This window comes from Thamnophis sirtalis, unplaced genomic scaffold, assembly GCF_051295495.1.
Source record: "Thamnophis sirtalis isolate CommonGarterSnake01/CBP01778 unplaced genomic scaffold, rThaSir2_p1.2 scaffold_6, whole genome shotgun sequence".
Classification (NCBI taxonomy): Eukaryota; Metazoa; Chordata; class Lepidosauria; order Squamata; family Natricidae; genus Thamnophis; species Thamnophis sirtalis.
The window spans coordinates 14018169-14041690 of NW_028261386.1; the positions used below are offsets into that span (position 1 = coordinate 14018169).

The following is a 23522-nucleotide window of genomic DNA, read 5'->3' on the forward strand; positions in this document are numbered from 1 at the left end:
GAACCCCTTGCTAAAAATTTTGAAGCCCATCCCTGAGTAAACCCTTTGCTTTTGTTAAACATGGTGCCCTTAGAAGCAGAAAGCAGCATCAGCTATGGTGATGGTAGCCACTACAGGTAATCCTCAACTTACAACCACTTACTTGGTAATCATTCAGCTCAGTTCTGAAGTTACTTCTGAGCTGATATGATTGCATTTTTGGCACTTGACAAATGGCCTATATTTATAGCTGTTTGCAGTATCCCCCACCCCCTATCTTTAAGAAGAGGTTGGATAGCCATTTGTCTGAAACGGTATAGGGTTTCCTGCCTAGGCAGGGGTTGGACTAGAAGATCTCCAAGGTCCCTTCCAACTCTGCTATTGTATTATTGTATTGTATTGTATTGTATTGATCATATACATCTGATCTCTGGGGAGAAAAACAACCCATAATCAACAATTGTTTTGCCTAATAACTGCTTTAAAAAAGTTAATAAAATCGGATCTGTTCCCATGAAGACCCATTTTACAACGGTCAAGACTAAGGATCAGAATTGCCAGGCTCAATTATAGTCATAAGTAAAAGACTACCTGTACCACAAAAAGGCACTGTTAATATGTGTGTTTTGTCAAAACTGATCACTGGAGGAGGGGACACACTTACCAGGAAAACAAGGCAGTGTAAAAAGAGTGTGTAGAAGAAAGCGATAGTACGAGCCATCTTGTTGGAAAGGACGAGTCTTCCCTGCAGGGACAATAAAAAATGTGAAAGGAGATTTTAAGGTTATGAATGTCTGAGATCTTGGGGAAAAAAGACAAATTCTGAAGCAGTTCACTTCCCTGTCAATTTAAGATTACTTTCCTAATCCTGGGTTTTATTCTAAGTTTTGCTAATGGCAAGAAGTCCTGAATTTTGACTGCCAGCTGTTGGGGGGAAAAATCATTCTCTAACCCTTCTGAGATTTCTGGAGACATGAAAGCTAAAATACTTCGTAACAACAACAACATCTGGATCACCACTTAAACATGCTGGGCTTTGGCAAAGTCACTATCCGTCAATTGCAAAAGGCAGAGTTACTTAGAAAGCTTACCTCTTACGATGATACGTCTAACACCATCAAACAGGTGTTTGGGAAGTACTTGACAGGTGAACAAAAATGTGAAATCCAGTCTAACATCTGGCTGACTCTGTGGTCAACCATGACAATAATTTATTAAATTTATATGCCATTCAACTCCCAGCAACTCTGGCAGTTTACTTACTTACTTACTTACTTACTTACTTACTTACTTACTTACTTACTTACTTACTTACTTACTTACTTACTGTGTCTGTCTGTCTGTCTGTCTCTCTCTATCATCTATCTATCTATCTATCTATCTATCTATCTATCTATCTATCTATCTATCTATCTATCTATCTATCTATCTATCTATCTATCATCTATCATCTATCTATCTATCATCTATAAATCGCTCTGTGTGTGTCTATCTATCATCTATCTATCTATCTATCTATCTATCTATCTATCTATCTATCACCTATAAATCGCTCTTTGTGTGTGTGTGTGTGTGTGTGTGTGTGTGTTTGTTTGTTTCAGCATAACTCTGGATTTCCTTGAGCAATTTCAACCAAACTTAGTATGTAGATGACTTACTCTCTGGAGAAAAATACTGTGGGGGTAAGACACCCCTAACACTACTTGGGGTGTGTGTGTGTCCTGGCACACAGGTGGCATGCAGAGCCCAGCTCAACTCCACAGAGCATGTGTGTGTGCCTCCCGCCAGCCAGCTGATTTTCAGGCTGCATGTGCACAGAGAGGGAGGAGTGCAGAGGTGTGTGGCGCAAACTCCCCTGCGGCCCAGCTTTGCTCCCAGGAGGCTGCAGGGAGGCCTACTAGGCCCAAAATGAGGCCTGAGGGGGGGGGGTGTCGTGTGGCGTGCATGCATGTGCTGTGGGAGGGGGAGAGCGCAACACTATAGATATCATTCATTCCTTTTCTTGTCTAATACAGGAGTATGAAAAATAAATACCCTGCAAAGGCTGGGTTATCAGCTAGTTGTAAAAAAAAAAACCAGAAAACAATACAGAAAACACAAAGTCTGCACGAGGCAAAGGGACAACATGACAGAGGGAAAGAAAAAGAAACAAGGCTACATCTTAGGAAATGGAAATCTGATGTGCAAAGGGGCCGGAGTGAATGAATGAAGCAGCACAAAGCTATGGAGAATTGGATGGAGGAGGATCTGGCTGAAAGACCAGGGATCCGATTCCAGTAAAGACAGCTATAAAAAAGATTTATTCACAGGCACTTTGCCCATACTTCCTGGAGCATCTCTTTCTCCCTTTCCTTCATCTTTCTTGCTCAGAAAGGGATCCTGATTTGGGAAGCTATGGGGAAAGTTCTCCCAGAAAAGCACATTTGATCTGCTGGACTCCTACACTGTGCGGATATGTTCTCTCCTTCACATTATAGATCATGCCTATGAGCACCGCAGCTGCTAAGATGCTAATCAGGGCTTGCCAAACTTGACTGGGTGAGACTGGGCAGGTTTTCCCTTTTGTGTGACAAATATATAGTTGCCTGCAGCCATTATGGGATGTCCTTATATGCATCCACAGGTGGGACTAAAGTGGGTCATATCTTGTTGACTGCCTTCTTGGCTGGAGGAGAGGCTGGAGACAGGATTCAGCCAACCACGAAGTAGAGAAAACTTGCCCTATGGAAAAGATTGAACTGGGAGTACACACAATGGCAAATTACCATTGTTGTTTAACTGTGTTCTACTAGATAGTTCTGAATGGATTTGGTGTTTTTGACCACTGAATTCTTCCCAAGGATCTAGCAAAGCTAAAGATGTTGTTGTAATACATACATTATTCCTAGCAAGGTGATTGCTCCTCCCATTGTGAAGACCGACTAATTGCAGCAAGTACCTTATTTTTCGGAGTATAAGACCCACCTTCTCCCATCTAAAAGTGGGTGAAAATTTAGGTGTGTCTTAAAGACCGAATACAGGTGTGTTCGACTTCCCAAACCCTCTGTGTGTTATGTTTTTGCCTTCTCCAGCCCCCAGAAGCACTCTGCGGTGCTCTGCATGATCTGTTTTCACCAAAAACAATCCTGTTTTTGGCCTCCCAAGCCCTCCGCGTGTCGCATTTTTGCTCTCCCAGGTCTCCAGAAGCACTCTGCAAGCCAAAAACGGGCCCACTTTTGGTGAAAACGGGCCATATGGAGCAATGCAGAGTTCTTCTGGGGGCTGGGGAGGGCGATAATGTGACGTGTGGAGGCCAAAAACTATTTTTTTCTTGTTTTCTTCCTGTAAATTTAGGTGCATCTTATAGTCCGGTGCATCTTATAGTCAGAAAAATACGGTAGATTTCAGCAGTCGAATTTACCAGGCTAAGGGTGGCTTTATCCCATGGGCTGAGACTTTGGTACTTCCTCTGACGTTCCTGCAAATAAAAAAATCACACAGCTGAGATAAGACCACTGGTTCTTCCAAGAGAGAAGCAGAAAAACTAACAACCCCAGCCAGTGAATTAATTCCAGTTTTAATCTCTTTGGTGAGCTAATGCAAAAAGATCCCAGTTCGATTCCCCAGCAGGCCTTATTTCTTTAAATTAATTAATTAAATTAAAAGAGACTCCATCTAGTTGTAATAAAATGAAGGATATCAACCTAAAATAATCCATCTAGGTAACATTTCATTTAAAGATTTTAAAGCCTCTTTGTACTTAGTGGCAATAGATCATATTCTATATAGCCTCAGTTTGCCAATAGTAAAATGAGAATGCTGTTACCTTCTTTCACAGGGTTATAAAACAATGAAGATTATTTTATCAAAGGCATCAAGCCCCACTGAGGAAACAGCTCAAAGTGGCATGAAAAATACTAACATTATTTTTATGTAAGCCAGCTAGAAGCCATGTTTGGCAAATTCTGGCTGAACCAGGCAGAAGCATTTGACAACAAAGATTAATCTTTGCTACTATATAATGCTGGAGAATTATTATTAGGATTTCTGCATTCTCCATCCTATTAAAACGGTGTCTTTCCCTCCCTCTTTGGAAAGATCTCCACAGATCCCTACCTTTCGACTGAAAGAGGTGAATGGATCCAGGCGTTCCTCATATTGGGAAGAGTAACGCAACTCTGTGTCATCACTGCCAGATCCCTGAAAGAGAGACCGTTGGGTTTGTAAGTGATGCTTAGTCCCTGGTGACTTGCACGGATGAAAATGGTCAGTTCAGAAGTAACACCGAAGCGACCGACTCCCTTCAAACATGAAGGCTCAGCACGAGAGAAGTGGTCTTGCTGATGTAGCCAAAATGGACTCAATGGATGATAAGTTGAAGCAAGAGACGCAACAATGGAATCCATAGAACACATTTTGGTTATTGAGTCTAAGATCTTTAGCATTAGGTAAAGGTAAAGGTTCCCCTTGCACATATGTATTGGTTGTTCCCGACTCTAGGGGGCGGAGCTCATCTCCGTTTCAAAGCCAAAGAGCCAGCGCTGTCTGAAGATGTCTCCATGGTCATGTGGCCGGCAGGATTAAATGCCAAAGGTGTATGGAATGCTGTCACCTTCCCACCAAAGATGGTCCCTATTTTTCTACTTGCATTTTTACATGCTTTCGAACTGCTAGGTTGGCAGAAGCTGGGACAAGTAACAGGAGCTCACTCTGTTACGCAGTGCTAGGGATTCGAACTGCCGAACTGCCAACCTTCTGATTGACAAGCTCAGCATCTTAGCCACGGAGCCACTAATGCACTTTTTTGCATTACAGGAATCCAAAATTAGGCTTCCCTCAAAAATGGACTATTTAGCCTCCGTTTGGACACAGCCAGTGAAGATGAGTCTCTTGCCTCTGTGGACAATTGGCTGCACCACTGAATGTATCTCAGGAAGCACCCACTCTCCCTCCCAGCAGGACGGGCTCTATTACTTTCCTGACCTGTTGGACAGGAGACAAGTAAGATTGACGCAAGGAAAACCCCGGTGGGAGTTCTAAGTGGGTGGCTGGACAAGTAAAAGTGCTGTGGGACAAGTAGGCAATAAAAGTCTTTCCCAGGAACAGCGTTGCAGGAAGAAGAAATAGAGATTTTTAATGTAATTGGTTTAAAGAGAAGTGATACAAGTGGACTGAATAGGATCGAATTAGTGCTAGTGGGTCAAACCTTTTGCAGGCTAGAGGTACTCAATTTGTCTTATCAATCTTTCTCCTGGAGGGGGAAAAACAGCCAATTTTGCACCTTAAAGATTGCACAAAAGGGTCCAAACATTTCCCCCTGTCTTCTCCAAGGGTCATGAAAACTGGGAGTAGCCTGTAGGCCATGCGGTGCCCCTCCATTCCTTTGACCAAGGGGACACTGACACTCATTCCTGAAACCAACTCTCCCAGAATGTCATTCAAAAGATACGTCTCTTCAAAGAACCTTGGGATAAAAGCAGATCAGCAAGCTGTTGTTGCGATGCTGGGATTCCCGAGGAAAGCATTTTGCTCTTTTCTCGGCTGCTCTCTTGACAAGAGATTCTTGGATTTTTACAGCCCACCACCAGAGTCCTTGGGAAGGAGATGAGCGCTCTCTTCTGGAGGCAAGGGGGACATGCAGGAGAGAAGGGAGGGCAAAGACACAGCAGGCATTCGAATCGGGCTGTATGGGAAATGAACCTTGCTTTTTGAGACCAATAAATGATTTTGATTCTCTCAGAGGTCCAGGATGAAATAACAGATCAAAAATGAAATCAGAAGCAAAGAAGGAGAGGGATGATAGCTGTGTTTCAATATTTGAGGGGCTTCTACAGAGAGGAGGGGGTCAAGCTATTTTCCAAAGCACCCGAAGGCCAGACAAGGAATAATGGATGGAAACCGAACAAGGAGAGATTCAGCCTAGAAATAAGGAGAATTTTTCTGACAGTGAGAACAATCAACCAATGGAACAGAAGTTGCCATCGGAAGTTGTGGGGGCTTCACAACTTGAGACCTTCTGCTGCGGCTACTACCAGTTTGCCAGATCTGGGCCAAACCGGGAGCAACCCACCCCTGCTTCCACCCCAGAGAAGGCCTCCCCATTGCTAATCAACAGAGGGCACTGTGTCAATCCTGGAACAGGAACACGTTTATTCTGCTATCACATCAATAACAGCAAAAATGGCCCAACAGGCATTCTAGTCATTCCCTGTTAGGCCTTCCTATGCCGAAAGGAACAGATGAAGGATAGCCAGGCTTGTCCTGCTTCAATAGAGACATGTTCAGCAATAGCACATAGACTTATACACTGCTTTACAGTGCTTTGTTACAGCCCTCTCTAAGCGTTTTACAGAGTGAACCTATGGCCCCCAACAATTTGGGTCCTCATTTTACCCCCCTTGGAAGGATGGAAGGCTGAGTCAACCTTGAGCCTGGTGCGATTTGAACTGCCAAATTGCAGTCAGCTGGCAGTCAGCAGAAGTAGCCTGCAGTACTGCACTCTAACTACTGCACTACCAAGACTCCAAGCAAGCGAGGACTGCATGCTACAAGACCTGCCTCCATAGAAAGCAGGAGCTAATCTTCCTTATTCTATCACAACAGATCGTGGGGATGCAGAGGGAAACCAAAATAGAAGCTTAAGCTGACTAAAGTGGACTAAACTTATCACGTTTTGTAGCTCATGGAATGAGTTCTACAGGTAGTCCTCCACTTATGACTGACCCTTCCAAAAGGTACATGACTCAGATTTGAAGTGCTGATGGCCACCAACCCCATAGTCATGTGATTGCATTTTGAGTGCTTGGCAAGCAGTCCGCTTTTACAGTTGTTTGCAGCATCCCACAGTCACATGACTGCAATATACTATACCTTGCAGACAATGGATTTGTTTAATGACCAGAGATCCACTTAATGACCACTGCAAAAAATGTAAAATTGAGTTGGTCATGTGTGACGACCTGCTTAATGACCAACACTATTTATAACTGTAATTCCGGACTCAGCTACGCTCGTAAGTCGAGGACTACCTGAACATGGTAAAAAAAGGAAGGTGGACAGGATCGTTTTGCAAACACAGATCCAGGTTTCTGCTACCGGGTCTCAAAACGGGCAGCCTGCTGTGCTGTCCTTCTGCTTTGCTGACTCACCCGGCCTGGGTAGCTTTGCAGGAACTTAATTTTTTCATAAAGTTTGATGTTGTCAGCTCGCAGGTTGTCCAGCTCGCTCTGCAGCGCTTGCATTGTGTGCTGCATCAGACGGTTCTCCTGACATTAAAAGAGGACAAAGGGACAAACTTAAACCCGGATGCTCAAAACGGCACCGAGGCAGCAGAGCTCCTAATCAAAACACAGGCATTAAATAATAAATCTTATGGAAGAAAAGAAGTGCTAATAACCATAACAAGAATGACAATTTACACAAGGTTTCTCAATGTCCTCTCTGCCTAAATGTTTACAGCCAAACCATCTTCTTTGAAGCCATTTGGTAGGTTCATAGTAATGTTTAGATTGGAGAGAAGTTCCCTGAAGTTTTTTTTTCAAGAGGCAACTGGGCTTTCTGGTTTTTCTTTGAAGACGTTTCGCTTCTCATCCAAGAAGCTTCTTCAGCTCTGACTGGATGGGAATAGAGTCAGAGCTGAAGAAGCTTCTTGGATGAGAAGCGAAATGTCTTCAAAGAAAAACCAGAAAGCCCAGTTGCCTCTTGAAAAAAGCACCTTTGGGACACCCGTGACCCTGGATGGCTGAGGATCTCCATAGACAAGTTCCCTGAACTTTAGAGATAGGTGGGGATAGGCGATATTATAATACTTGAAAGACTTATTGTTATTTGATAGATAATTATGAATTCAAGGAAATAAGGATTGTTACAAATGAAAGAATATGAATGGTAATTTGAACACATAATGCTCAATGACAGCGAAATATTCAGTTATCTTTAATGCAAAACCAATGATGTTATTTTGTATGTGTTGTTTTGTTTTTTAAGAAAAAGAATATATATATATATATATATATATATATATATATATATATATATATATATATATATATATATATATATATATATATATATATATATATATATATATATATATATATATATATATATATATATCTATCTTGGGCATACCAGGGGTTGTGACTTTAAGTATATACCTCCCACCCTGGCTGGCTGATAAAAGGAGTCGTTCTCTGTAGCTCAAATGGTTAAACTCCCTGCCTGGGAGGCAATAGAGCACAGGTTCGAATCCCAGTAAGGATATGGCTAGCTGATGAGAGCTAAATAGCTTGAAATAGATCTATACTAGTCTTCCTTTATTTATTTATCAGCACAAATAAAAACATATATATATATATATATATATATATATATATATATATATATATATATATATATATATATATATATATATATATATATATATATATATATATATATATATATATATATATATATATATATATATATATATTAAAAAAAGAAGAAGAAAAAAGCACCTTTGGGACAACCGTGACCTGGATGACTGAGAATCTCCATTGAGAAGTTCCCTGAACTTTAGCTATTTCACCCTACAAACTTGATTCACGGCCCTTCCATTTTAAAGAGCGGGGGGGGGGAGTAGCAGGAGTAAGAGGCAGATTCTGTTGCCTCTAATCGATAAACCAGCACTAATCTGACTCAAGTTAAGGGCGCCTCTTTTATTCATTTTTACAGATGAGTAGAATCCTGGATGAAGGCGAAATTAAAAGAAGAACTGGGACAGGCTTATATCAAGGAAAGTACAAGAGAGATTCCTAGCTTATGACAAGTTGCTGCTCGTACATGGTGTCTAATAAAATTGACTCTTTGACCATCTTAATGTTAATAGCAGTGGTGAAATCTATTACTATTGGTTCTGTGAGCGTGGCTTGGTGGGGTCATGTGACTGGGTGGGCGTGGTTATGTAGTCATGTAACTGGGGGGGATCAAAAGACAGAAACTCACTTTAACAATGTCCTGCTGGAGCAGGGTTGGACTAGATGACCTCCAGGTCCCTTCCAGCCTAGGGAAGCCTGCTGGGAGCAAAAATGGACTCCCCCATCCCCCGTGTTTCCAGAGAACCTTTAGTAAAAAAAATGCTTAAAAAGTTTTTAAAAAAAAGTTCTGATCAGCTGTGCGACGTGTGATCGTCAGAATTTTAAAAAAAAACTTTTAAAAGTATTTTTTACTACCGGTTCTGAGAACCAGTACCATTTTTTACTACCGGTTCGGGGGCCCTGGTTAATAGTTTAATATATTGCAATTGACACCTGAGGTTTATTAAGGAGAGTTTAACTACAGCTAAATACTATAACTTAGTACGACGAATGAACAGCCGGGTGTGTTTGTATGAAAAATGACATATAAAAAAAAAGAATGGATGTGTTGATTCTGGCCTCTGGCTCTTAGATGGGCATCTTATCAAATCTCCCCATCCAGATTTAGGTGTGAGAAAACTCCATGGTCTCTTACCGCTTCCAGCTCATGGTTCCGGGCCCGGAAACGCTCTCTCTGGCTAGAGATGATCGAGAGCAGAGAATCGACTTGACCTTCTGGAACCTGGGTGCTTGCTGATGATGGATGGCCTGGAAAAAAGACTATGGTTAGAGATGAAGAAGATGGAGAAGATGAAGGCCAGACCCATGGAGTACTGAAAAAATGTTCTGCCTGCAAGATGTTTTACAAAACCTGGTGGGGTACAGAGAAAGACTTGTGGCAGCGGTGAGTTGCAGGCGATATGCCCCAGTACGGGTGTACTGGTGCCTGCTGGGAGCACCAGGTACCGTTCCGGTACGGTGCTCTGGAGGATCTACCTGCCCGCCCTCCTTACCTGTATTTGAGCTCTTTGGTGCTTCTGCGCATGTATCGTACGGTGCCTGAGTGACGCTCTGCCGAGCAGCTGGAGCGTCACGGAGGCATCGTGGAGCATCGCAGGAAGTAAGGACGCATACACCCACTGCGCATGCGTGCAAACGTGCTGCACACATTCATGTGGTGGATGCTGGGCCCCATTGCACTGTACTGGTTGCACTGGGATCCGGAACCCACCACTGACTTGTGGTCAGTGAAGATGGATTCTGCCACTTCTCTTTGCTGATTAATCGGTTAAATGTTTTCCAACAATGTGCTTGAGCAGAATCCGAACGAGGCATTTACCATAGAAAAGTGCCGTTGCTTCTTTAATGGGCTCAGGAACAGTCTCCAGGTTCTGCATGGCAGCCCCCTGGGGAAACAGAAGAAGAAGAAAATAAACGAGTGGGCAGGTAAAGAATTCCTTCTTTGAGGTATGTTTTCATCCCTGCATTGGTGATGAGAAGTTGGAGCTAGTTATCTCTTTTCCCTCCTGACTCGTCCACGAAGCTTTTCTTTCCCCTCCGGCTTTGAAGTGAGCATGGCCACCTGTTATGTCCTTCAAAGGAAAGGCTGGTGTTCTTGCTAATCAGAGGATTCCCCCCCCCCAAATAATAATGATAGGTGTTCTGATAAAGAATGGGGCATGCCAAGCAGCAAATTTGGATCATTATGGATTTATTTTGAAACAAACAAACGCTCGGACTAATTTTACAGATGGCATCTCAACTACATCAGGGGAGTCAAACTCAGTTTCATTGAGGGCTGCATCAGGGTTGTGTTTGACCTTGGAGGGCTGGGGGTGGTGGTTGGGCATAGCCATGGTGAGCATGGTTGTGGTTGGGCGTGGCTGTGGCAGGCATGGCATGGGACTTGTGCGGGGGCACCTGTGGTAGCCAAATGTTAAGACAGGATTTTCCTGAGACCATGCCTCGCTCTCCTTCCTTCCTTCCTTCCTTCCTTCCTGCCTGCCTGCCTGCCTTCTTTTCTTTTTCCTTCCCTCTTCCCTCTTCATTCTCCTTTCTTCTTTCTTCCCCTCTTTCCTTTTTTCCTTCCTTGCTCTCTTCCCATCTTTTTCTTTCTTCTTTCTCTTTCTCCTTTCCTGTCCCTTCTTACACGCTCAAATGCAAAACGGGAAACATTTCTCCTTTGTTTTTTTGTTTTAGTTTGTTCTGATAGCATTCTACTGGGGAAAACTGGATGCGGGGGCCCCAACAGCCTCCTGCAGCCCCGCCAGCAAAAACGGAGCTCTTTTGCTGTTTCCAGGCCGGCCCCATGGGCCGGATCTAAGTACCCCACGGGCCGAATCTGGCCCCCGGGCCTTGAGTTCGAGACCCCTGGTCTACATGGTCCCTCGCTGCCTGTCTTTGCTGTCTTCTTCAGGGACTCACCTCAGCATCTGGGCGATGCATGGCAGACAGTGACTGCATGGTGGTGAGATCATGCTCCAGTTTCGCAATCAGGTCTTTCTGGTCGGCCACTGCAGAGACAGCTTCAGTGAACTGGATCTGCAAATCAGTACAGCGGCCTGTTGGGGAAGAACGAGATGCTTTGATTGTTGCAAATCACCCCCAGAGAAATATTGAGAACACCCCACCTTCTGTTGGCATTTCTGGGCTTCCAGGAGGCAAAACCAGATTAGGCAAGAAGAGGAAGAAAAGTTAAACAAACCTAATCAAATTGGCCTCTTCAGACGTTACCTTGCTCCCCCCAAATGGGCAGAGAAACAGAAGCACCGAGTAACCTGACCAATAAACTATTTATTTGGTATATATAAACATACCGTACTGTAAGAATGCAAGGGAAGCGGGGGTGGGGGTAAAGCTCCTTTCAAAACATACTTCCTGCAATATAAACTTGTTTTAAAATTAGAAGGGAGCATTACAACACATAATTCCTCACTGGAGCAGAAACTGGTGTTATCTAGGAGTTGTCTACTCTTACATCAGTGCGATTAGATTTGTGTGTGTGCGCGAGTGCCAGGGTGGGTTCCTATACTGGTTGCAGTGGTGGGTTCCTACCGGTTTGGACCAGTTTGGCTGAACCAGTAGTGGTTTGGCAGCCTGGGTCTCTGAAAACGACAACGACCCAGGCCTGCCACGCACCCCCGAACTGGTTTTCTGGGCGCCGCCATAGGCATTGCCATCTTGTTTTTTGCTTCTATGGATGCACAGAGCAATTTTTATTGCACTGCGCATGTGTGCATAGTGCGCATCAAGTACACCCACGCGCCCACGAGTGAACTGACAGTAGTGATTGCCAGAACCCACCCTTGATTGGTTGGTACTGGATGGTAGTGCGCGTGCTTCTGTTCCTACCCCAGAGAGTTCAAGACATAATCAGAGCGTTTGTGCGGAAGAAATGGAAATGAGATATAGTGGTGTGATCCATTTTTCTCAGGTACCTTAAATTTTTTTTCTTCTATTGTATTATTTGCTTGGCTCTGCACTCCGTATTTCTTTTCATTACCTTCTAATAGCCTTGTCTTCTACTGACCTTGATGCTCAGAGATCTGCTCTCCTAGACTTACATTGTTTATCTCAACCTTATTGGTGTAAAGAACAGATGTGTAGCTGTCAAAAGGGAGGATGAGTTGACAGAGGCCAAAAAAAAAAGACGCCTCCCCTGGAATGTTGTTAGCAGGCCTTTCCAGATGTTAAATTAGATCAGCCTCCTCCACTTATGAGAAACTATTTAAGACAAGAGAAGTCCGGGGGAGATTGGAAACTTCAGGGTGCCATATTCCAGCTGGCACGAGAAAGTGGTTTGTCCGTAGTTTCCTTGGAGTTCCTGACGGCGGGAAAGGCATATAGGTATACTTTTCTCTGGTAATTAGGATCAGTTCGATGAACATTTGGGCTCTTTATTCTACAAGTGTGTTTGTTGTCCTTAATGCTTAAAGGACCTACTGGAACCTAACTGGCTTTTTAAGGGATAGAACAAACTACGTATAAGCAAGTCGTTTGGTATAGAACCAAACCATTAGAGGCCTGTGTTTTATTTAAAAAATAAATAAATACAAGGATAACGGTGGACTTTTGTTCATGGGACCAGAGGAGGGTTCCTTTCGGTTCGGACTGGTTCAGCCGAGTAGGTAGTAACTCGGCCACCCATGCATCCGAACCGGTTTTATTGGCGGCATCTTGTTTTTTGCTTCTGCGCACACGCAGAAGCAATTTCTTTACCTACTGTGCATGCATGCATAGCGTGCAACAAGCGTGTGCACACCCAAAGTGCGTCCCTGAGCGAACCGGCAGTAAAAGAATCCAGAACCCACCCCTACATGGGACCCTTTCTAGAGCATTTTAACCAGAGGTGTTATTCTACCGGTTTGGATTGGATCACCCAAACCAATAATGGAAATCACGGGTGGCTCCTCCCACCAACACCCAGCTCTATGGCATCCCATTTAGGCCATTTTTTCCCACCAAAAGCGCATGCGTGGAAGGATCTGTGCATGCATGGAGGTGGCGCACGCTCACATTTGCGAACCGGTAGGGAAGGTAAGTGTACCATCCCTGATCTTAACCATTGATTTTTCAACCTTCCCAAGTTATCATTTGACATGGGATATTAGTCAGACTTATTGGTTCTCCCTGTGAGCCTTGAAATGTAATTTTAGGTCTTACTCCATTGTGACAGTGCATTAGAGGGAGAAGCTGAGGTCAGAGGTCTCTTGACCTCCTGCTCTTCTCTCCTTCCTGGTACAGATTTGTTCTCTCCTCTGGTTTTCAACTCATGGAAATAATAGTTCTTTTCCATTCTGTATTCCATCTTAAGGACTCCATTTTGTTCTGGAACTCCATATTAAGAAAAAAAAGGAAAGAAACTGGGACCGATCAAAAGAAGTGCAAGGACAATGGACAGAGAACTAGAGTCTAACTCTCATGAGAGAAGAAACTGCATATCGTCAGACTCAAAGAAACAAGTACAACATGGAGTTACATTTGAGTAGTACCTTTATTATTACTTGCCTACAAACAGAATCTTGCCAGACTAAAGCAATTATCTGGAATAATATCGGTATGCTCTGTGAATTGTTAGGGAGGGTCTGACTTTGCTATCTTCCTGCCTACCAGACATCCCAAGCTTCACTGTCTCTTTGTCCTCTGGGAAGGAGCCTCTCTTCCCGTGACACCAGATGACATTCCACCACAATGTTCGTATTTACCATGAAGAGAAAACAACCATGGAGGAATCTGATGGTAGTTTTCAAGTATTGGAAGGGGTGTCACAAAGAAAAGAGTAAAGACGTGTTTCTCTTTGGTCCTAGATAGCATGGCAATAAAGAATATGCTTCTGTTTAGAGGAAGGCAGATTTAAACTGAAAAGAACAGAGGGAGATAGTGAGTTTCATGAAATGTTTTCACAGCTGCATTTGTCATCTATCTTTCAATGATGCTTTAATTTAGATTCTTGCTCTGCTCTTCATGGTCTAGGTCATGGTCTAGGGGTGTCAAACTTGATTTCATTGAGGGCCACATCAGAGTTGTGTTTAACCTTGGGGGGGGGCTGGGCTGGGTGTGGGCAGGGAGGGTGTGGCCAGATCAACATCACCCATGTCGGGGATGCCTGTCATGGCCTGAGTGCTCTACCAGCGAAAACAGGCTCCTGAGTTCCGTTTTCTGCAGTGATGGCCTCCTGCAACCGTCTGCCAGTGAAAATGGAGCTCGGGAGGGCCACATGCGGCCCTCCTGAGCTCCATTTTCGCTGGCAGAGGCATCGTGGGCCAGTCCTTAGCTGTTTCCAGGGCAGCCCCGTGGGCCTTGAGTTTGACACCCCTGGTCTAGGTAGCGCTTTCTATCTCTAGGATTCTATGATGCTCCAGTTTGCAAGCAGGGACCAAAGTGAGAGACACAGAAGCAGTGCCTTGCCTTTGCCCTGCACAGCCCCTCCAAGGATCAATTGGGCTTATAGCAGAAGGTCTACTCGACCGGAGACTCCAAGGCTACCTGCAGCTCCTAAAAGTGGCCCGTAGGAAACTCCAAAGTTGTTAGAATTAAAATGGTCGTATTTGACTTGAAGAGAGACAGAAATAGTTAAATGCATGACCAAAGCATTCTGTGTTAATTTACGGCATTCAATGCTTTTTATTTGAATTAAATTTAAAATATAATAGAAGTCAAATCAGTCATGGTTTTTTTGTCCCTGCCCTGCTTTGAAGCACACCTTGTGTGACATGCTACGAATGGAAGAGTGTAGGTCTCAGCCAGGAAAACACAGTCCTGTGCTAGAGGAAGAAGGCAAGGGGAAAAGCAGGGACCCATAGAAGAAATAATAGTCCAGCCTGAGGCTTACTCTACGTGGACCTCTCCAATGGAGACATTTCTGAGCAGCTTCAAGCAGCAGTAAGTTCTTTTGAGATGGCCCTTGAAATCAGGGGCGCCAGGAAAAGACCCAAATGGGAATCCAATGCCACCCAATGCTTTCTCTTTGTTGCCTGGAGATTCTTTAAGAGCCGAGGTGGCGCAGTGGTTAGAGTGCAGTACTGCAGGCCACTTCAGCTGACTGCTATCTGCAGTTCGGCGGTTCAAATCTCACCGGCTCAGGGTTGACTCAGCCTTCCATCCTTCCGAGGTGGGTGAAATGAGGACCCAGACTGTGGGGGCGATATGCTGACTCTGTAAACCGCTTAGAGAGGGCTGAAAGCCCTATGAAGCAGTATATAAGTTTAACTGCTATTGCTATCTTCATTCCTAAAATGCCTTCTCCCCCCACTTTGGGGAGGATCGCTTAATAAAGGAGGGGGAATGGTGGAATTCAGCCAGTTCGCACCTTTTTGGGAGAACTGGCTGTTAACTTTCTAAGCAGTTCAGACAACCAGTTGTTGGAAGAAATCTCATCCTGTAAGGAAGGCAGGAAGGAAACATTCTGGTGTTGTTTCTAGCCTAATCTTTATTGCCCTGCTTACAGAAACTGCCTCTCCGGTTAACCCTTATTAAACAAGTTGTTGATAGCAGAGATTGCCTCAGTCATTATTCACCTTCCTGAGTATTTAATAGAACTGGTTGTTAAATTATTTGAATCCCACCACTGGAGGGGAGGGGAAGTTAACTATACTGGTGGCAATGGGAATGGGATTGGGTGTGGGGGGGGGAACTCACATCTCCTTTTATTGAGATGCATAGCTTTTTGGATACATGACTAGTGATATGTGGTTGTCATCACAGTGGAAGGGTCCAACTTTTTGATTTGGGTTTTTTAAAAATATGCTTCCAATTTTGGAAAGCAATTTAATGCACCCGTTTTGCTCTCCTGTAAGAATTAATGGCCTTTTGCAGCTAGATTTTAATGGCATAGTCTAGAAATATTCTGGACCACAAAAATAAAGCCAGGAAGCCATGTGTCACCCGTAGCTTGCTTAACCCAATCCCATTATTTCCCTCTCCTTTCACTACGTGACCCACTCTATTTGAAGAACAATCTGGTCCAAACCTGATTAAAAAACAAAACTCAACCATAAGAAGCGAAGCAATGAAGATCATTAAAGTTAACTGTTGGGACATGGATACCTGGCTGTCATTTTCTACAATGGGGTGACATGTAATTATCATTCCATTTAAATTGTAGCCGTTGTTCCTTCATTTGTATCTGTGCACCTAAATTGCAACTTCTAGGCAAATTGTCTTTTCAACAACAAAGTCAGCTCTACTCTCAGCACTTAGAAACAGATGTGGGGTTTTCCAAAAGGACAATTTAATGTGCTACTGTTAATCTTTTACAGGCTAGGAAGCGAACAACATGCTTTGTTTCAGTTGTCCAAGTAGATACCCAACATTATAATTTGGGAGAGTGACAGGCTGCCAGGCACAGGGGGCCATCCTGTCAACATAGCATCTGCTAAGTGTTGCATTTGGGGGTTTTCTATTGGATTAACTTGGACATCCATCCTATCGTCTACCACGTTTCAAGATCTTACAGGCAAGCAATTGCCCTTAATGTGTGTCAGGCCACAAGAACTAAGAAAAAAACATGTGGGGTTACTCCTAGGTAGTTTCCTTTATTGTTCTTCATTTACAGACAGAATCTTGTCAGATTAAACAATAAAGCACCATAAGCCGTGGTGGCACAGTATCGTGTTTCCCCCAAAATAAGACAGAGTCTTATTTTCTTTTGACCCCCGAAATAAGCACTTAACCTTATTTTCAGGGAGGTCTTGTTATTTTTGAGGTGCAGGAGGTGGCGAGCGTGGCCACCTCATGGCTCCTGCTGTGTTGCAATATTTTTGGGGAGGGCTTATTTTAGCGCATGCACTCAAAAGCCCGATTGGGCTTATTATCCAGGGAGGTCTTATTTTCAAGGAAACAGGGTAGTTATAATGCAGTACTGCAGGCTAACTCACTGCTTACTCCAGTTCAATTCTGAATGGCTCAGGGTTGACTCAACCTTCCATCTTTCTAAGATCAATAAAATGAGGACCCTGGTTGTTGGGGGCAATAGACTGACTCTGTAAACTTCTTTTCAGAGGGCTGTAAAGCATATATATCTAAGTGCTATTGCTAATTTGCATAACTATAGAAATAGTCTTGGAAGTGCTAGGGAGGAGCCATTTTAATCCTCTTTCTGGTACCTCTTTGCTTCTGGAAAGCAGCTCCTCCCTCCTGGGAATCCAGACTGCATTCCACCACAACAACATATGGACATGGCAGTGTGGTGATAATGCTAAAGTGGTGGTGGAGGGGGTTATCAGATTCTGGGCCAAAGCTGGGATATTCTGCATTTTCCCAAGCTAGATATATATGGTGGTGGCCATTTCTTATGAAACTTATGACTTTTCGGTTTCCTACTCACAATGGCAGAGACCTAAGCTCTCAATGTTCAACAATTATAGTAAGGATGGTGTCATGAACAGCAAAAGAGGTTTGGGGCTTTGAGAGTCAAGTTGCCCACCCCTTCCTGAAACTCCCTCCTATCAAGTCTCAAGGGAGGGGGTTGGCTTCCTCTAGTCTGATCAAATTGCCAGATGTTCAGCTCCACAGTGCAATTTCTCTGCTTCCAGATAACGTATGTGTAGGCAGGGCATGAGTTTCAAGGCAGGGCTTTGGATGTGATGCCAAAAAGAGAAGCAGCCTTCCAATGGCCTTGCAATCCAGACATCTTCTCTGTTTGCTTTTAAGGCATCCTTGAATATTAATTTTAATTTGTTAAGTTTTTACAAGATCGGGCTGCATTTTCACCTACTTTTCAACCTAGCATATCTTGTATTTCCCATCCTGGTCTGTCTATTTAATTCTGTTCTTTGATGAGTTAGCCTTTCTTGAATGACGTAGACATGATAACCCTGGCCAATCCTTGTAATGAAGAATAACAGCTGCTTTAGACAAGCAGCAAAGGAATACTATTGTTTTCACAGCCTTCTTGTGATGTCATGGAGATATTTGGAAGCTGTGGCCCAGTACAGAAGAACGAATAAAATGGAACCTGGTTTTAATCTACATTTAATATTGCAAAATCATCTGCATCCAAAATTCTTGCTAAATTTAACAAGATGTTTTGAGCAGGTAGGATGTAAAATAGCTTTTCTCAGCTATAGCTCTGGTTATGATCCCTATGAATAAATACTGTGGGCCTGGCTTGGTGGGCGTGGCAGGGGAAGGATACTGTAAAATCTCCATTCCCTCCCCACTCCAGGGGAAGGTTACTGCAAAATCCCCATTTCCTCCCGATCAGCTGGGACCCGGGAGGCATAGATGGGGGTGGGGCCAACCAGAGGTGGTATTTGCCGATTTTCCAAACTACTCAATATTTCCGCTACCAATTCGCTACCTCTGGTCCCAGGGTCATGCAATCTTTATTTGCAGCCTCCCCAGCCAAGCCAAGTCAGTGGGGGAAACTGGATTCACTCAACAATCACATGATTCACAGCGGCAGTGATTCGCTTAACAACTGTGGCAAAACAGGTCGTGAAAATAGCAACTCACTTAACTAACCTTTGCTTAGCCACAGAAATTCCGGTCCCCAATTGTGGTCCTAAGTGGAGAGCTACATGTAATTGAATCAATATTTTATCAGGTGCCTATATAGGTAATGGAATTACAGTCAGATGCTAGCTTTTGGGGGCTATTTTGGGAAGTTATTACTGCAATATTTTCTCTGCAATCATGGCAAATTCTTGGGAAAAACTAGTAGAAAAAGTGGAATGCATGCAGTGAGAAATCTTTGGGACTTATTGGGACGTTTGATAATGAAACTCATAAATATTTAATTCTTGGGAAAAAATCTTCTTTAAGAATTGGTGTTGTATTGTTCTATTACAAGTTTGGGTGGAAGTTGACATCAGGACTTTAAATCAAGTGTTATGTCATGGCTGCTTTCAGGATTTTAACTGACTTCAAACGGAATTTAGTCTTTACAAGGAAGATTCAATTTCAGCAGGTGGCAATGTATCATGGAGAACATGTTTTTGGTTACCTGAGGCATCCACCTGATGGAATCCGTGGCAAAATTAAAATTAAATATCGTAAGGATATTTTTAAGGCTCCCCTTGCACATATGTGCTAGTTGTTCCTGACTCTAGGGGGCGGTTCTCATCTCCGTTTCAAAGCCGAAGAGCCAGCAGTGTCCAAAGATGTCTCTGTGGTCATGTGGCCGGCATGACTAAATGCCAAAGGAGCACAGAATATTTTTAAAGTAGATATTTCTGGGATATTCCAAACAAGGACTAAAGCATTTCAATGAAACTTCATCAATGATTCATGTAGTTAACAATACTAAAATGATATCAACGGACCCAAGCTTAAAGATGGTTCTTGAAAATTAAACTTAATTTATAAATTAAAATTCTATTCTAGGATGTACTGAACTCCCCAGATAAGATATCTAAGATGGACTTTTTATATTGAGGATGACAAAAAGGATTCACTGATCCGTATGATATGGTCATATGGATATTTTATTTATTTATACCTTGCCTTTATTATTTTTATAACGGCAGAGAACATATTTAATACTCTTTCCTCCTCTTTTTCCCCTTCACCTATGAGGTGAGTTGGGTTGAGAGTGAGTGACTGGCCCAAAGTCATCCACCCAGCTTTCATATCAAAGGCGGGACTAGAACTCATAGTCTCCATGTTTCTAGCCTGGGCCCTTAACCACTAGGCCAGTGTTTGACACCCCTGCCCTAGACTATCCTGGTTCTCTAGTGCAGTGGTCTCCAACCTTGGCAAGTTTAAGACTTGTGGACTTCAACTCCCAGAGTTCCTCAGCCGGCTGAGGAACTCTGGGAGTTGAAGTCCACAAGTCTTAAACTTGCCAAGGTTGGAGACCACTGCTCTAGTGGGTTTTTTGGGATACTTTATTGATGTATACAGGGAGTCCTTGATTTATGACAATTGGGACCAAAATTTCCATTGCTTAGCAAAGTGGTTGTTAATAAGTTTTGATAACCTTTTTTTGCCAGAATTAAGTGAATCACTGCAGTTGCTAAGTGAATCATGCAGTCATTAAGTGAATCTGGCTTCTCCCATTGTCCTTGCTTGTTGGAAGCCAGAGGGAAGTCAAATGGCCATCACATGACCACATCATGCTCCAACTGTTGTAAATACATGCCAGTTGCGAAGTGACTGAATTTTGATCATGTGACCATGGGGATGGCGCAACAGTTGTTAAGTGCGAAGAGTGGTGAACGACGGCTAAATGAATAGTTGTAAGTTGAGGAGTGTCTATAGCAGAAGATTAAGGGGAAAACCTTTAAATGAAGATGGTAATGTAATTTTAAACTATATACTATCGCTTTCGAATCTGCCTTCCAGAAATTATGACTATTGAATCTGCACGATGGCTAAAAGAATAATGTTAAGAAATAGTAATAATATTGAGATTATTCGAGATGTAAAGAAACGGTTGCTGGAAATGTGTGATCTGTTTTGGGAAAGGGAGTATTTTCTACTGCTGCAAAAAAACAGAATGCAGATACAACATCATGCGGTATTGTGGCAGAGATTTTGTGACATTTTCCAATAATACTTGGTACTGTAATTATATTACAGTAGTGCATTTATTAGACAACCGGAACTATTGGTAAAGATAAAATACAAGGTAGATTTTCTTTCGTTTTTTTCCTTTTTTGTTTTGTATTTTTAGTTGGTTTGGGGGTTATCACTTTTCTTATCTTCGGGGTTTTTTTTCGTTTTTGTTTACAGATGTTTTTGCGAATTGTGTGTTAGTATGTACACATAATACATTAGAAACATTAAAAAAATGAAAATAAAAATATATCTTCACATATAAAATAAATCCAATTAATTTAACATCTGAACGTGTTGGCATTCCAAATATTGCATGCCAAAGTTCCTATGAAGATCATTAGACAGTGTGCGGCATCAGATATCTGAATTAGATTACAAAACTCCACAAAATATTTAAGCCATGGAATTACAATGTAAGCCAGCCGGTTGAAGAAACACCTTTGCTGCTTTTGAGTTCAGCCTCTCCCAAGGAAGACAACCTAGACATCACTGTGTTTGTATAAAAGATATTTACTTCAATTATCACACCTAGGGTGCTAGTGAATAATAATAATAATAATAATTATAATAATAATACATCATGTGAGTTTCGTACAGTGATATTGCTTCTCCATATCATATAGGGACTGTTGTACAGTGCTGAGAACATACATTGGCTAACCTAGGTTGGGAAGAAAATACCACTTCCCACCAAGGGAAGAAGTCTTCTCCTGCTCTGTCACTGCCAGCCATATAAATCTTTTCTCTCTTTTTTTTAATAAACTTTTGAATAAGAAATAAAATGTTACAAAAGATGAAATCACAGCAACACAACAGGGCAGCTTCTCTCAAAGCTACGTGTACAAAAAAAAAAGAAAGAAAGGAAGGAAGAAAAGAAAGAAAGAAGAGGCTTTATTTTTTGGTCAACTGGGTCTTTGTGAGGGTATTTCATTAAAATTGGTGATTCGGAATATAAGAAACGAGCTTCTAAAAACACCTAAGACTTAGTGCGTTACAGGAAAAAAATAATATATATATCTATTTATATATTTATATATATATTTATAAAATACTGCTAAAAATGTTGGACACCACAAGTACACGGGGATAAAATGGAGCTTATCAATATTTTTTTTTTTAAAAGAAAATATTCTCAGGAAAAAAAATACACCTTTTTTTTTTGTGTTTCGAGTTCATTTTTTTTTTGTGCTGTGTTAGTAGTCAGGGCAAGTCCAAAGATTAGCCCAGTAAAATGGCAAGTAGTTATTGCACAAATGCAAAAAAATAATAATAATAAAAAATACAAATAAAATAAAAACAAAAACAAATTCTTCAGAGCATAACTAAATGGCAAAATCTTAGGCACCGCCCCCCACCCCCCCAATTCAATAGGGTTGGAATATGCAAGACCTCCCAGCTGGATTGTGTGTCTGTGTATCTGCATGTCAAAAAGAAAAGAAAAAAAAAGCAAGGCTGCCATTAACTTTGGAGTTGAAAGTCCAAATTTGCAGGTATGACATTCCTTAAAGGTTTGTTCAGAATAAGATTACACAGTGCCTGATTTTTTTGGAGGGGAGAGGGAGGGAGACTGGGGCAGAGGGGGGGGGACGGGAAGATCAGCAGAAAACGGCTTTCAAAATTGGAAATGCATAGACTATTCAGAGAGAAATTAAAAAAAAAACTTTCACAATAAAATCTTTCTTTTGTAAAAAAAAAAAAAAGCTTCTTTCCTCCACCCCTCATTGTTTTCTCCAGGTTCCAACTGTCTGACAGGATGTGGATGATGGGTGACTAGTGGGCTAGTTTTCCTGTTGGGAAAATGGAGCACCAGCATGCCAGAAATGGATGCTTCCACCAGGGCCATTTGCCCCAAAGACCATTTTATTTCTCACTTCTCAGAGCATGGCAGCATCTGACACATGAGATGTGTCACCTAAATGGATCTTTTATTGTTTGCTTTTTTTTTTTTTAAAAGGACTTTTCAACTTTTTTCTATTTTTCCCCATAAGCTGCTGCCTCTCTTCAGAACAGGTAGTCCTCGACTTACGACCACGGTTGAGCCCAAAATTTCTCTTGCTCGGTGAACACATTGGCTAAGGGGCTTTGGACCCACTTTATGACTTTTCCTGCCACAGTTGTTAAGCGAATTGCAGCAGTTGCTAAGTGAATCTGGCTCCCCCACTGACTTTGCTTGTCAGAAGGTTGGAAAAAATGATCCACATGCCTCCCCCCACCCCACCCCGGAGTCACTGCAACCGTCACTAATATGAGTCAGTTGCCAAGCATCCGAATTTTGATTACGGGGATGCAGCAATGGTCGTTAAGTGTGAAAAATAATTATAAATCACTTTTGCTGTTGTAACTTCAGTCACTAAACGAACTGTTGTAAGTTGAGGACTACCTATATTACATTACCTTCACGTAGAAGAATTCCACACTGTACCATTCCTTTTCTCCCTATACTGATAAATAATTCAATCTCTTTTCCTTCCTAAAAGTTCTCACCTTCCCCACGCACATCGCTGTTAAGTGTGCAAAGAACTTTGAGGGCCAGCTAATCATTAGGCAGAGTGGTGCACATAACACCACCAAAGGATGAAACTACCACGGTGAGAAGAAAGACATACAAATGGTCGCTTTGAGATCTATATTATTTCTGAGTTATTTTTGCTTCTAAGGCAGTGATGTCGAACCTTTTCAGCACCGAGTGCCCAAACAAGAATGGATGCCCATGTGCGGGTGCTGGAG

General features: G+C 42.5%; 1 protein-coding gene across 1 annotated transcript in view; it reads right to left on the bottom strand.

The window, feature by feature from the left end:
* The window catches only part of CUX1 (cut like homeobox 1), a 358739-nt gene that overhangs the window by 7688 nt on the left and 327529 nt on the right, over positions 1-23522 (bottom strand). Inside the window, exons 15-21 of the mRNA XM_087717241.1 lie at positions 11220-11356; positions 10135-10201; positions 9451-9563; positions 7107-7223; positions 4075-4158; positions 3380-3436; positions 644-724 (exon numbers count right to left, since the gene is read on the bottom strand). Of these exons, the coding sequence (XP_087573367.1) occupies positions 644-724; positions 3380-3436; positions 4075-4158; positions 7107-7223; positions 9451-9563; positions 10135-10201; positions 11220-11356 (656 nt within the window). The remainder of the gene's footprint in view (positions 1-643; positions 725-3379; positions 3437-4074; positions 4159-7106; positions 7224-9450; positions 9564-10134; positions 10202-11219; positions 11357-23522) is intronic.